General features: G+C 39.6%; 1 protein-coding gene across 1 annotated transcript; it reads right to left on the reverse strand.

Moving 5' to 3' along the window:
* Positions 1–10,717: 10,717 nt before the first annotated feature.
* LOC131695081 (exonuclease 3'-5' domain-containing protein 2-like) lies at positions 10,718–12,064 on the reverse strand. The gene is made up of 2 exons (XM_058983611.1): positions 11,276–12,064; positions 10,718–11,217 (listed from the first exon to the last, which is right to left on the reverse strand). The coding sequence occupies exons 1-2, from the start codon at positions 11,920–11,922 to the stop codon at positions 11,121–11,123; spliced, it is 744 nt and encodes a 247-aa protein (XP_058839594.1). The 5' UTR covers positions 11,923–12,064; the 3' UTR covers positions 10,718–11,120.
* Between the last annotated feature and the right edge of the window lie 1,819 nt (positions 12,065–13,883).

Raw genomic sequence — 13,883 nt, forward strand, 5'->3', positions numbered from 1 at the left:
TGGGGAGGCTCTTCCGCGGCATCTGCGACTTCAATCTGCCAACCCATCTACCACCATCAATCATCGGGCCCTCCGCCACACCCGGACCGGGTGCTGGGGAGGTTGTCACGCGGCCCTACCAGCGTATTATCGCCACCGAGTGCAATATCTAATCGAAGAACTCAAGGACTTTGTAAAATGCAATGTAATGACTGTGATAGACGAACACATACACGCATGCGATGAATTGCCATACCTTTGGGCAGTTGTATATACGCTGGGCAAGACGCGATCGTCAAGCACAGAGATGCCAGATTTGCAGACAAGTCTGCAAATTCGCAGACTTTTAATTTAAGCTGCAGATTTTTTCGATGACGCAGATATTTGCAGATTTTCTAGATTGGTTGCAGATATTTGCAGATTTTTTAGTTTTGTTGCAGATATTTGCAGATTTTTGAATATAAAGGCTTTTGGTTACACTAGCTTTCCTGACATTTTTTGTTCTTCCCAGACTTTTAAAATTATCATTGCAGACATTTGAAAAAAGTACCTGGCATCTCTGGTCAAGCAGTCAATATCCAACTAGCGACGTGAACAGTGCGTTACCGTTAGACTACTTTGCGAGCTCTGGTAAGTTCCCACATAATGGCGACGAGGATGGGATCTAAATCATCCTAATAGAAGAAACGTTAACATTATGAATTATTTTCTCGGGAAAAGAATTATTTAAAGCAAATTTTGTTTATTGTTGTGTTGACTACGATTATAAATATTGCTGTTTCTGGGAAACAATGTGTGAAAAAAAAATCAAAATGAAAAGCGTCCATTTTGTAGAAAATGAGTTCGGTTCGATTTCGGAAAAAAAAAGAAAATATTTTAGAAAAAGATGAATATGTCGCTCATGAATGATTAATTTATCAGAAAATACCGATTCAATTTCGGTTGTTCGCTCTTGGATTTTGCGATTTGATCAAATGTGCCTTGAGTTACAAATGTAGTTGTGACGAGAAAGAAAAAAGTTAGATTTTCCAGAAAATGCCGATTCAGTTTCGGTTGTTCGCTCTTGGATGTTGCGATTAGAGTAAATGTGCATTGAGCTACAAATGTAGTTGTGACAAGAAAAAAAATGAATGGTATATATACATAATGCGATGTTTTTTTTTGACGAAGGTAAATAGCGAAATAAGCAACATACGTGAGATTAACTATACTTAAGAAAATTTATGTTATGCTTGTTTATGTTTTGTATTGCCTAACGATATTGTGAACATATTCGACAGTATTCAACATGGAGAGCAATCAGGATCAAGGGCAAAGTGCAGATGAACAAAATGTATCGGTGGTTCATCAAAGTGTTTCGTTCTTCAGTCCGGCATCCTACAATTTACCACACTTCAAATTTAAGCATTTGCCACCACCTGAAATTCGAAATGCTTGGAATTCTTGGATCCGTTGGTTTGAAAGTGTTATGGCAGCAGCCAACATTGTGGACGGTTCCAACAGAAAAATGCAGCTGCTAGCGATGGGTGGCCTTGAGCTACAAAGTGCATTTTATGGAATACCTGGTGCAGAGAATGATTTAAATCCTAGCGTTGATCCCTATTTAGATGCGAGAGAAAAACTTACCCAACACTTTTCACCGAAACATCACGACAGCTTCGAAAGGTTTCTTTTTTGGACAATGGTCCCAGAGGAAGGCGAGCCTATTGAAAAGTTTATTTTGAAAGTTCAACAGAAGGCAGATAAGTGTTTCCTCGGGAAAACAGAACTGCAGAGCCGACACATCGCTATCATGGACAAAATTATACAATATACATCGGAAGACTTTGCGGCAAAGATTATTGGAGAGAGAAACGCTGACACTAGATGATGCAATCAAGATTATTAACGCGCACCAATCTGTTAAATACCAGTCTGCGAAAATGGCACCCCGAGTTCCCGGAAGCATCGTTAATCGTCTATATGAGTCTAGCACACCGCCTTTGACAAAATCGCGTTGTTTACGCTGTGGATTTAGCAGGCACCGGGAGGGCGATCGCTGCCCAGCTGTAAACAGAACCTGTTTGAGATGCAAGAGAGTTGGACACTTTCAATCAGTATGCAAGACCAAACCTTCGACGGGGGTAAGTATATCTGAGAAAATGAAGAAAAATAATAACTGTTACTTAAATTCTAGGGTTTTAATGATCGAAAGCGGCAACCAGTGTTTGTTACTGATGATGATACACCACGTCCTGCTAAACGGTTCAGGACTGTTTATAATATCGAGGAAAGTAAACAGGATGAAGATCCGGCATCCGACGAAGAGAACTTGCCAGTATATAATGTAGGAGAAAACGACGACGAATTAATAACCTGTAGAATAGGTGGAGTTGATGTGGTTATGCTGATAGACTCAGGATCTAAACATAATTTGATTGATGATACTACTTGGGAACTCATGAAGTTACGTGACGTAAGAATTAGCAATGAACGATACGATAAGGCAAAACAGTTTTTGGCTTACGGGCGAATTCCATTGAAATTGGTCACGGCTTTTGATGCGGAATTAGAAATTAATGACGGAGGTAATTCTTTAAAAACATGTACATCATTCTACGTCATTGAGAAAGGTCAACAGCCATTACTTGGCAAAATAACCGCTCAGCAAATCGGAGTATTAAGAATCGGTTTACCCAGTCATCAACAAAGCATCGTTAATCATATCGATGATAATCGAAAGGCGTTCCCAAAAATAAAAGGAATCAAGCTAGGACTACCCATCGATAGGAATGTCCATCCAATTATACAACCTCTGCGCAGGTGTCCAATACCGCTTTTAGAAAAGGTGAAATTAAAGCTAGACGAGTTGTTGGATGCGGACATCATCGAAAGAGTAAAACATCCAACATCTTGGGTTTCTCCACTTGTGCCAATACTTAAGGAAAATGGAGAACTTCGACTATGTGTGGATATGAGAAGGGCAAATCAAGCCATTCAGAGATTAAACCATCCTTTGCCCATCTTCGACGATTTACTCCCCAGATTTCGAAATGCCCGTTTTTTCACTACTTTAGACATTAAACAAGCATTTCACCAAGTGGAGCTGATAGAAGATTGTCGTGATATTACAACGTTTATTACGAACTGGGGCCTCTTCCGTTACAAGAGATTATTATTTGGAGTCAATTGCTCACCTGAACTATTCCAGAACTTGATGGAAAGCATTCTAGCGGAATGTGCCAATACCGTAATTTTCATCGATGATATTGTGGTGTTCGGATCGACGGAAGTAGAACACATGAAGCAATACGACATTCTATTAAACGATCATAAATGCAAATTTAAACAACAGGAAACTATTTTTTTGGGACACTGCCTTTTCGGTAAAGGAGTGCTGCCAGCAAACGGAAAAGTTGAATCGATTTTACAGTGTAGAGCGCCTCGAAATAAGGAAGAATTAAGAAGTTTCCTAGGTCTAGTGACCTATGTTTCGAGATTTATTCCTAATTTGGCCACCGTTAGTCAACCGATGAGAGATGTTCTGAAACATAATGAATTATTTGCGTGGACAAATGAACATCAACAATCTTTTGATCGGATCAAAAGACTGATTGGCTCTGTACAGTACTTAGGGTACTACGATCCCAAAGATCGAACATTGGTGGTGACTGATGCTTCCGGGATGGGCCTAGGAGCGGTATTGATACAATTTAAAGGAAATAAGCCACGTATAATTAGTTATGCGTCGAAAAGTCTATCCGATACAGAGAAAACGTATCCGCCTATTGAGAAAGAAGCGCTCGGCATCGTTTGGGCCGTTGAAAGATTCAAAATATATCTGCTGGGTATAACGTTCGAACTCGAAACAGACCATCGCCCCCTGGAAACTCTATTTACCGCCACTTCACGACCGACAGCCAGAATTGAACGGTGGCTCTTGCGAATTCAAGCATTCAAGTTTAAGGTAGTTTACCGAAAAGGCTCAGCCAATCTGGCCGACTCGCTGTCGAGGCTAGCTTCACACGTAGATGATCAGGGGTGATCAGAGGAATCGGAGGTGTTTATTAGACTAGACCTGTGCGCCGCCGCGCCACGCCGCCGCCGCCGGTAAATTTCAACAAACGCTGACGCCGAAAGGTAGACCGGCGGCGCGCCGCCGACGCTTTTTTCTCACGCCGACAATTCGCGAACTCGAAAATCATTAGCTCATAATTTTATCCACAAATCTATGAACATTGTCTATGGTCCGAATATACGACGTTAACTGATTCATGATTTATCACATATTGATCTTTATTTGGTATTAGTGGTTGTGAATTAGATCACTAAGTTAACAAAGTCTTGATATTTTCTAGAAAATCATTACACGACACTCGGAATATAATTCATGGATCCATTCTTGCTTTGTCAACTGGTTATGATTGCGAGCATATAAGTTACAATTCACCATTCGTGAAATGGTCCACAAATTCAAAAAAAAACACATCCACTTTCAAGATATAGTTGATTCCTTATAGGTTAGACACGATTCACCAGTCGAGCTCGTGAAACTGTTCATGATATAGTTCATAAAGTAATAAATCTTTCACATAATCTTAATATACCTTACGTAAACAATTACAAAGAATTCAGACTATTATTCATGAATTATTCGCTCTACTCTTTGGTTTTAAAATTTCTATGTGAGCTATTGTGTACAACTGCTAGCAACCAGTCTCATAGGCGCGAGTATTACAAGGAAACTACTAGGACCTGTAACCAGGGTTGCCACTATTTTTCAAAGAAAATCTGGCAGTTCAATTAAAAATATCTGACAAAATCTGGCACTTGACAGCGACCTCATAGTCATCGAAATTTGGCATATATTTTAGTTTTCGTAGAATGTGCATCAATCGATTTTTGTAAAATTTGGGACATGTTTACCCAAATTTCCAAAATGTGTATGTAGCCGCTTCCAAAACTTAAAAATCTGACAGAATGAGAGATTTGTCTTTTTGTCTGGAAGCTGCCAAAACCTCTGGCTGTGCCTGATAAATCTGGCATAATGGCATCCCTGCCTGTAACCCTGTTATTCTTTTGTTAAGATTCAGTGTAATTTTCGAAATTAAATGAAACTGCGCTAAGCACCAAAAATACATTACCTAGCCACAATTCATGTCCGTGAAATAATTAAGAAAACTATAAGACACGTGACTCTGTGTAAAAAATCCGACGGTAAGTTCAAGACTAAAATATCACGATAACACGACGAGAATTTACGAAAATCGTTGCACAATCGTTCAATTCTTTACTTTTTCAGTCAATAAAGCTAATATAAATCAATGTATTATTAAGTTATGAACTAGAATCATAAAAATATTAAACATATTCAGGTACAACCACCTACTAAACATTTGAGTATAATGGAATCTTTTTTTTATGCGTGAACTAGTTTTGTAAAAACACAAAAATTATTTTCAATGCGAGGTTTATTTATCATTGATTGAATCGTGACCTATTTTGAATTTTTGTCGTGACTAACGACTTACCTTTCAATATAGGGGCCCCTTTTCAAAATTTCGGAAGAAAAATGATGTAAGATTTTGAACGCTTATATCTTTTGTTGTACTGAATGGATTTAATCAATTTCTTCGGCATTTTGTCGAAAATATTTGTACCAATGTTGTATTAAATTTTGGAATATGTAGGATATTCATTATCAACGGAAAAATAGTGTTTTGAAAAATCTTTCGAAAACGACTCGGAAAAGTGAAAATTTTCAGCCCATCCCGCACAGAGCCGTCAAAATGGTGCAGCAAATGAACAATAAAATAATGAAAAGTTTATATAAAGGTCCACTACATGTTTGTTCCTATGATTATTCGTATTGGGTTGCTTGACGAGAGCAGTTGGTGGGGGAAAGCCGGGATATTAATTTTGGTTAAACCATTAGAAGTCGGACGGAAAGGAAAGGCTCATGCACGCACGAGAACGAGCGAGAAAGCGATAGTAGTGCATATTAGCGAAAGCGTTACGTACATTTTGAACCTTATTAACTTTTCTTCTACAAAACGGATTGCCAATCTTGTTTCATAAATCGGAAGGAAAACGTTCAATGCTTGCTACCGATGCGCTCTTTGCTATATAAAATTTGTTTAAATAGTTCGAAAACTACTTTAAATGAAATCAACATTAATGATAAAACCTATAAATAGGGGTGTCGCAGCTTTTCTCTAAGCCAGACGTGTGTAAGACGCCGTGCATAACAGACGTGCGTGGTCGTGAGAAGCTGCATCGGACGACCAATCAAATCAGCTACCATCGGAGAGAAGAAGAAAAACGTTGGTGGAGGTGGTGGCGGTGAGAAGTCCAAAAAGCCATAGGCTAAGAAACGCAGTCACTGAAAAGGCGGTAGTAACTGCCACTAAAAATGCAACCAAAACATCGAAGGCTGCAAAGCGTACTCATTCGGTGTGAGCTGCGCAGTAAAAACAATCGTCGGCAAGGTTTGAATTGTTTTAAAAGATTCCCGTCTTGTATCAACTTAGTTAGCTACAAACCGTCCTTATTAGGACGAATACAAAATGGAATTTAGAAAGTTTTCTAAGTTCTTTTATTAACTGGTATTAAGTTTGCGCTTGGTAATTCTGTACTTTTACCAGTGAATCATAAGAAAATGTTTTTCTAATTTACAAACCCGAAGTTTTTGCAAATCCTTCCAAGAAAATCAGTGAATGTGCCAACTCTGCCACTAAGCGAAAGCTACACCAAAACGAATGATGAAAATATTTTCATTTATCGAACAAAAGGACGTCCTTCCATCTGCATTGTAAAGTCAAAAAAAAGGAACACCATGATGAAAACCGTGCTCATTCGGTGTGAGCTGCAAAAGGGGAAAGATCGTACGGATGTACGCAGTAAAAACAATCGTCGGCAAGGTTTGAATTGTTTTAAAAGATTCCCGTCTTGAATCAACATAGTTATCCACAAACCGTCCTTATTAGGACAAAGGCAAAATGGAAAAAGAATTTAATTAGAAAGTTTCTTTTATTAACTAGTATTAAGTTTGCGCTTGGTAATTCTGTACTTTTACCAGTGAATCATAAGAAAATGTTTTTCCAATCTACAAACCCGAAGGTTTTTGCAAATCCTTCCAAGAAAATCAGTGAATGTGGCAACTCTGCCACTAAGCGAAAGCTACACCAAAACGAATGATGAAAATATTTTCATTTATCGAACAAAAGGACGTCCTTCCATCTGCATTGTAAAGTCAATAAAAAGGAACACCATGATGAAAACCGTGCTCATTCGGTGTGAGCTGCAAAAGGGGAAAGATCGTACGGATGTACGCAGTAAAAACAATCGTCGGCAAGGTTTGAATTGTTTTAAAAGATTCCCGTCTTGAATCAACATAGTTATCCACAAACCGTCCTTATTAGGACAAAGGCAAAATGGAAAAAGAATTTAATTAGAAAGTTTCTTTTATTAACTAGTATTAAGTTTGCGCTTGGTAATTCTGTACTTTTACCAGTGAATCATAAGAAAATGTTTTTCCAATCTACAAACCCGAAGGTTTTTGCAAATCCTTCCAAGAAAATCAGTGAATGTGGCAACTCTGCCACTAAGCGAAAGCTACACCAAAACGAATGATGAAAATATTTTCATTTATCGAACAAAAGGACGTCCTTCCATCTGCATTGTAAAGTCAATAAAAAGGAACACCATGATGAAAACCGTGCTCATTCGGTGTGAGCTGCAAAAGGGGAACGATCGTACGGATGTACGCAGTAAAAACAATCGTCGGCAAGGTTTGAATTGTTTTAAAAGATTCCCGTCTTGTATCAACATAGTTATCCACAAACCGTCCTTATTAGGACAAAGGCAAAATGGAAAAAGATGGGTTGGTAATGTATATGACATAACAGGGGTGTCGTGACCACACTTCGAAGTTATTTCAAATCTTGCAAAGCATAAATTGACATAATTTCAATGATTGTTCCTTTATGAATGAAATGACAAATTCAGGTCAACGCGGCAATAACTTTGCAATTTATAGAACAATTTTATGTTTTTAGTTATCATATATTAACTGTCATCTCTTCCAAACAACTTAACCCTCTGCTGCCAATCACGTGGTTTTGCAGGGTTAAGGAGAATCATTGTAAAATGTCCAATACATGATTTTATGTTGTTACCTCCACTAAAACCACTTCAGAACACTCCCACCTGTCATACATGTACATTGTCTGCATGTTGAAATCATTATATGAAATTATTGACCTGTATTCAACGCGGAGAACTCGGTAATAAAATTGTTTTGCTGAATATACTAACGAACGGGATCCCCAGGAAAATTTCGCTGAGCTCGGTGAATCGAACTTAATGCGCAAAATTTAGCCATTTGAAGGAGATACAAGTAGAATTTTAAGAATATGAGCATCGCGGTTATGTCCCGGACATTACCCGCCCCTAGTTTTTCGCTAAGCGTGTTCATTTCTGTACGGAAAAGATTCCGATGGTTGTTTCGAGAGATTTTAACATTGATAGTTCAAAGCAAGAAAATATGAAATTTGTTCATTTCATGAATGAATGTCTCAACGAGCTTAGAATCCAGCGCATCCCCGATCAACGCAGACGCCAACAACAAAGGTTCTTTTCAGAACCACCATAATTATTATAAAGAATAACTTGAAACATTCCCACATATTTCATTGAGTATCATTCGATTTGAATTACAAGTCAAACGAGTAGTCACGACACTCCGGTTATGTCCTAGACATTACCCACCCATCTTTTTTATCGGGAAGATGGGACTGCAGCTTAACGTAACGTCAAGTTCTCTGTTTTGTCTGGTCCAATGTATCCTGCTCCTAACAACGCGTGCTAAGTCGTCAGTGATGCAATTAAAACTTCGCATTGATTCCGCTTCTATTTTCTTCCTGATCTCCTCATGGGTCCCCTAGGTCAGAAGCGGATCAATCGACTGTTAAGTAAATTAGAGATCGCAGTCAGCCGTGATGTCCGCGAATTTCATACATACATACAAACTATTTGGCGCAAGTTCAGAGCGTGTAACGTCGTGTCATCTAGTCTGTCACCCTATGGAAAATAATCCTACCATCGCCTTGGGGTCAACGTCATATTGGCAAATTTTGCATTGAATCCGCTTCTGTCTCTTCCTTATCTCCTTTTTGTCTCCTAGGTCCGAAGCAGATCAATCGACTATTAATTGAATACCAGCAGTATTAGTCCTTACTCGCGAATACTTTTCCTTCAACTGTGCTGTTTCTTCTCTATCTTATAACATAACTCGATTATCCCTGTTCTAGTCAATATACATATTCATTACATTATGGACCAGGCAAACCCTTAATTTTCTATTATTATTATCCTGAGTAGCTATACCAGTGAAGGTATTTTAGGATTTCGCAAAAAGAATCTCTGCCAATAAAGGCGTAAGAAATATTTATCCACTATTGACCATAAAGTTTGCTCGAACCGAATGTCCGCCTGGTTCGACTCGAATAGACCACACCGACCCGAAAGGGTTGCTTATCATTTCTGAGAGCCGGTGTGCTTGGTCGAGTTTAGTAATCATAAGAACAAGTCCTGAATAATTAACTATCTCCTAGGTGCCAGTCCTGCACTCCTTTCCTGAACTAGCCTCATACTCACGATCAAAAGAGTCGACAACTAGTAAGATCCACATGTCCCCCACCCAAGTGAATTGATCAACTTGCAAGTAGGAGCACATATCTACCAACCAGCCAAGAAGACTTCCGAATCAATGAGAATGGACCATGCCAGTCGAAGGCCACAGGCCCAGCGCCATCTCGTACAGTGTCATTGTCATTTCTCAAGATGAGAACCTACAAAGCCTAACTGTTCGTATGTGCTAATCCGTATAGATTTTGGTTTGCTGAAACGAAACAAGAAAAGCAAAACAATTGTGATTAGTATCGTAGCTATAATAAATAAATAAACGATTTCTCCTCTGTTGTCGGTTTCCCTTGTTCGTAGTCCTCCCTACTGTTCCTGGTCTGTTTGGGCCACTGGCTTTCCGTTTCCTTGGCCGTCACGCTCGATCGATTTAGACATCATAGCAGGAGAAACAAATGAAAAGACAAAACAAAACAAAATGAAAATAAATGGACGTCTGCTATCTGTGCCTAAATTGATGTTGCTTCTCAGTTTTGCACGACCCAGGGGGGACTTGGCCTTGATCCCAATGCTCTGTCACCGATGTTACGTGATATTCGTTATGGAATATTCTTTGTGTGGGGCCATTCATAAGCAATGTTGTTCGTTTTTTTTATCCCTGATCCTCTGATACGTCTAAAATTAATTTTTAGTTTTTATCTCGTTACGTGACGCTCTTCTCTATTGTCAATATCCAACATCATTTATGAATGGTCCCCTGGTGATATATTTAGAGCAGACAATCCAATGAAAAATAGGATTGACAGGATTTTAGTGCGCTGTTGGCGCCTTGTGTCACATCTTCATGTTTGTTATTCATACTAACAATACCAAAGCATGCGATGTGATGACCGGAAGATTAGAGAAGCAACTCCTCCCCTTCCCCCCCAATATTTTTTTTCAGGCGAATTTTTTTTTTTGGAAAAATCGTCCCCGTTTCCAAAAACAATTTTTTTTTAAATCGATTGTTCAAGGACACCATAGGTACATATACTAATGATTTTTTTTAGTTTGATGGTTTCTGTTGAGCTGTTGGACTGGAATCGTAGTCACGGCAAATCTCTTTGAAAAAAACGCGTTTTGCGGAAATTGCTATAGCTTCGACAATTATAATTTTTTTTTCTCAAGTGGATTTTGCAAATTGGAAATTGTACTACCCTAAACGTATAACAAGTATTTCATAAAAATATGGCTACATACCTTTATAAAAATTCAAACTTAACCCATGTATTATAATAAAATTAAGCTATATCGATGTATGTAGAGATTCTTAATTCCTATTCTATCAGAATGCTCCATTCAAAGTATTTTCCAGGTTGCAGATAGAAGCATGATTGGCAGTTATACGTTAAATATGTGGAACATCATCATGACATGTTCGCATGCGTAAATCATCACTGCATTCAAGTTTGTATACTGGCGGGTCGTAGCGCCGCCTCCGTAGCGGATGCATTATAAATCGAGTTCTTTTTTTTACGTTTTTAAACTATACTTGTGTCTACAAATGGCTGATCAATGCAATATTCCACGCTCTTCATCACCCGCTCTAACCAGTCTCTTTGTGACGTAAAAATTCCTCTGAAATATTTAAACTAATGTTAATGTTAACTCTTCACCAACAGCAAATGTCACCCACCGTGATACAAACCGCTTAGCAAGTACTTCAAACAGTTCCACCGCCACATGTGCATCGTTTGCTGCGTACTTAATCTGCCGATCAGTTAAATCCGAGGACTCCCAGTCAGAGGCACTGATAGTCCAATCTTTATCCATCGTAATCCCCAACGCATTTTTAGCCAAATTAGCCATCCCGTATGGCCACGGAAAACCACTGTCCCTCGCTAGGTGTCGTAAATCCAGTGTTCTTATTACACGAATATTGTAATCCTCCTCCAAATAGTTTGCATCTACGTCCGGACCAACACCGACTTTCAAAATACTTGGATCATTCAAAAGATTACGCAACTCAGAAGGAATCCGCCTCATCTCGCACAGCCGGAATAGTGCGCAGAATCCACGGTGCGTTGCCAATTGCAGAAGGGCCACAGGGTAGCGCCTGCCTCGTTCACTTACCCATTCACAATCGAGTCCAAGAATTGGGTGCTCCTGGCAATGGGTTCGTAGCGTTTCAATTACGCGTATGCATTCCCGAGAATTTGTTACTATCTTGATCGTTTGGTTATAAAGTGGATCTGTTCGTCCGAAAAATCGCTTGACTACGTAAATTGCAAAAACAACTGCAGCAGCTGTGACCACCATCGAAGATAATTCATTTTGTTGCATTTAGTGTACAGTTAGAATAAACCATAAAAACAGAATACTTCAAGCTATACTATATTGTGATTAAGAAACAACGCTAAGAGAACACAAAGTGAAAAAATACGTCCGGTCAGCACTTCCACTAAAATCGTGTACGTCGTCAACACTCAAAACCAGTGATTCTCAACCTGGAGTCCGCGGACCCCTATGGGGCCTCGAAGTCGTTGCTGGGGGTCCGTGAGGAAAAATATATTTTCTGAGTGCAGATTGAAATTTCAGGTCTTGTTTCCTAACAAACTAAAAATAACATATTGATAGCATACAAAATCGAATGGGGGTCCGCAGCAACCCAGGGCGATTTCTGAGGGGTCCGTGGTACAAAAAAGGTTGAGAACCGCTGCTCAAGACGGAGACACCTCGAGGTGTGCACATTTTTTTTCTTTCTGTGATTGCGGTTGGCATCAGTGTTGCCACATTTTATTCTGTATCTATTTTTTGAGAAAATCTGCACCAATAAAAAAGTTAATACATTCGTTCAACTCTAGGAGCAGATCACTCTAGAAATGTATAACAAATTTGCATCAAATTAGAAAAAATGCATTTCATTTCCATTTTTGCATCAACTTTGCACTCCCTCGCAGAAAAGTTTGCTTAACAAACGTCCTACGCTGATTCACTTTGTTCGACGTTTTGCTGAATGTAGGGCTAATTTTTTGTAGGGTTTTGACGCCTTACACGCAACGCAAAATACATTACGAATTTCTATTTTGATGGAAAGAAATGCATTTAATTTAGTTGATTTTAAAAAATGCATCACAAGTGATCTGCCCCTAGCGTTGACCCCAAGGCGATGGTAGGATGATTTTCCATAGGATGACAGACTAGATGACACGACGTTACACGCTCTAAATGAAGTGGTATTTCGGATGACCCAACGAAGAAAAACCGACGAGAGCTTAATTCACTGAGAAAATGTGTTTAATGCAAGGTAAAGAAACATGGAATCTGTAACAAAAAATTGACGTGTTTAATATCGATCTTTCCAGTGGTGCCACTGAGAAGTGGGGGCAACGCAGCTCACAAGGTTGGTAGAGATGGTGAGTGCAAGGGGCTGCTCCATCAACACCCCTGCTCAGCCACTGCAGTTCATGAGTCCAATACCGGAACGATGATGTCGAAATGCTGCCGTTGGTAAGCCTTTTGTCATCATATCCGCAGGCTGATCGGCAGATGGAAGATACTTGAGAACAATGTTGCCATCCCTTATCAAGTACCGTAGAAAGTGAAACTTCACATCGATGTGTTTGACACGTCCAAAACCTCTAGACTCCTCGGCGATTCTTATAGCAGATTGATTATCCTCGTAAACGCAGATCTGTTCCTTACTACTACATCCCAAATCGTACAATAGTCGGCTCAACCACATCTTCTGACAGGTCACAGTACAAAGCGCTGTTTCCTGGTCAGCCAACTGACTGTGCATCCGAACACTCCTCCACTCACAGAACGTCTATCGGAAGCATTATTGGCCCAGTCAGCATCCGAAAAGACAGTAATGGTGCTGATTCGTTCGCACGAAAGACGAGGCCAAAATCAAGCGATCCTTTAATATAACGTAGTATCCTCTACAAATGCACCCAATGCGCATCGCTGGGGCAGCTCTGAAGCTGGCTGTAGAAGTTTACTGAAGTCCAGTCTGGTGGTTAACGAAGCATATGACAAGCAACCAATGAATTCTATAAACGGCTGCGTGGTTCGGCTCTGATCGTTCACTTTCGGTAGCTTCAAACGGTTCTCAATGGGTGTTGAACACGGCTTACAATCCTCCATTCTGAAACGCTTCAGAACGTTCTCCAGATATTTCCGCTGACTTATTTTCATTACACCGCCAACAGAGTCGTAGTCCATCTGCATCCCAAAGAAACATTTGATTTCACCAATGTCAGTCAAACAGTCAAACTCCTTGGACAAACAGCTCTTCACAA

Source organism: Topomyia yanbarensis, unplaced genomic scaffold (genome assembly GCF_030247195.1).
Source record: "Topomyia yanbarensis strain Yona2022 unplaced genomic scaffold, ASM3024719v1 HiC_scaffold_274, whole genome shotgun sequence".
In the NCBI taxonomy this organism is placed as follows: Eukaryota; Metazoa; Arthropoda; class Insecta; order Diptera; family Culicidae; genus Topomyia; species Topomyia yanbarensis.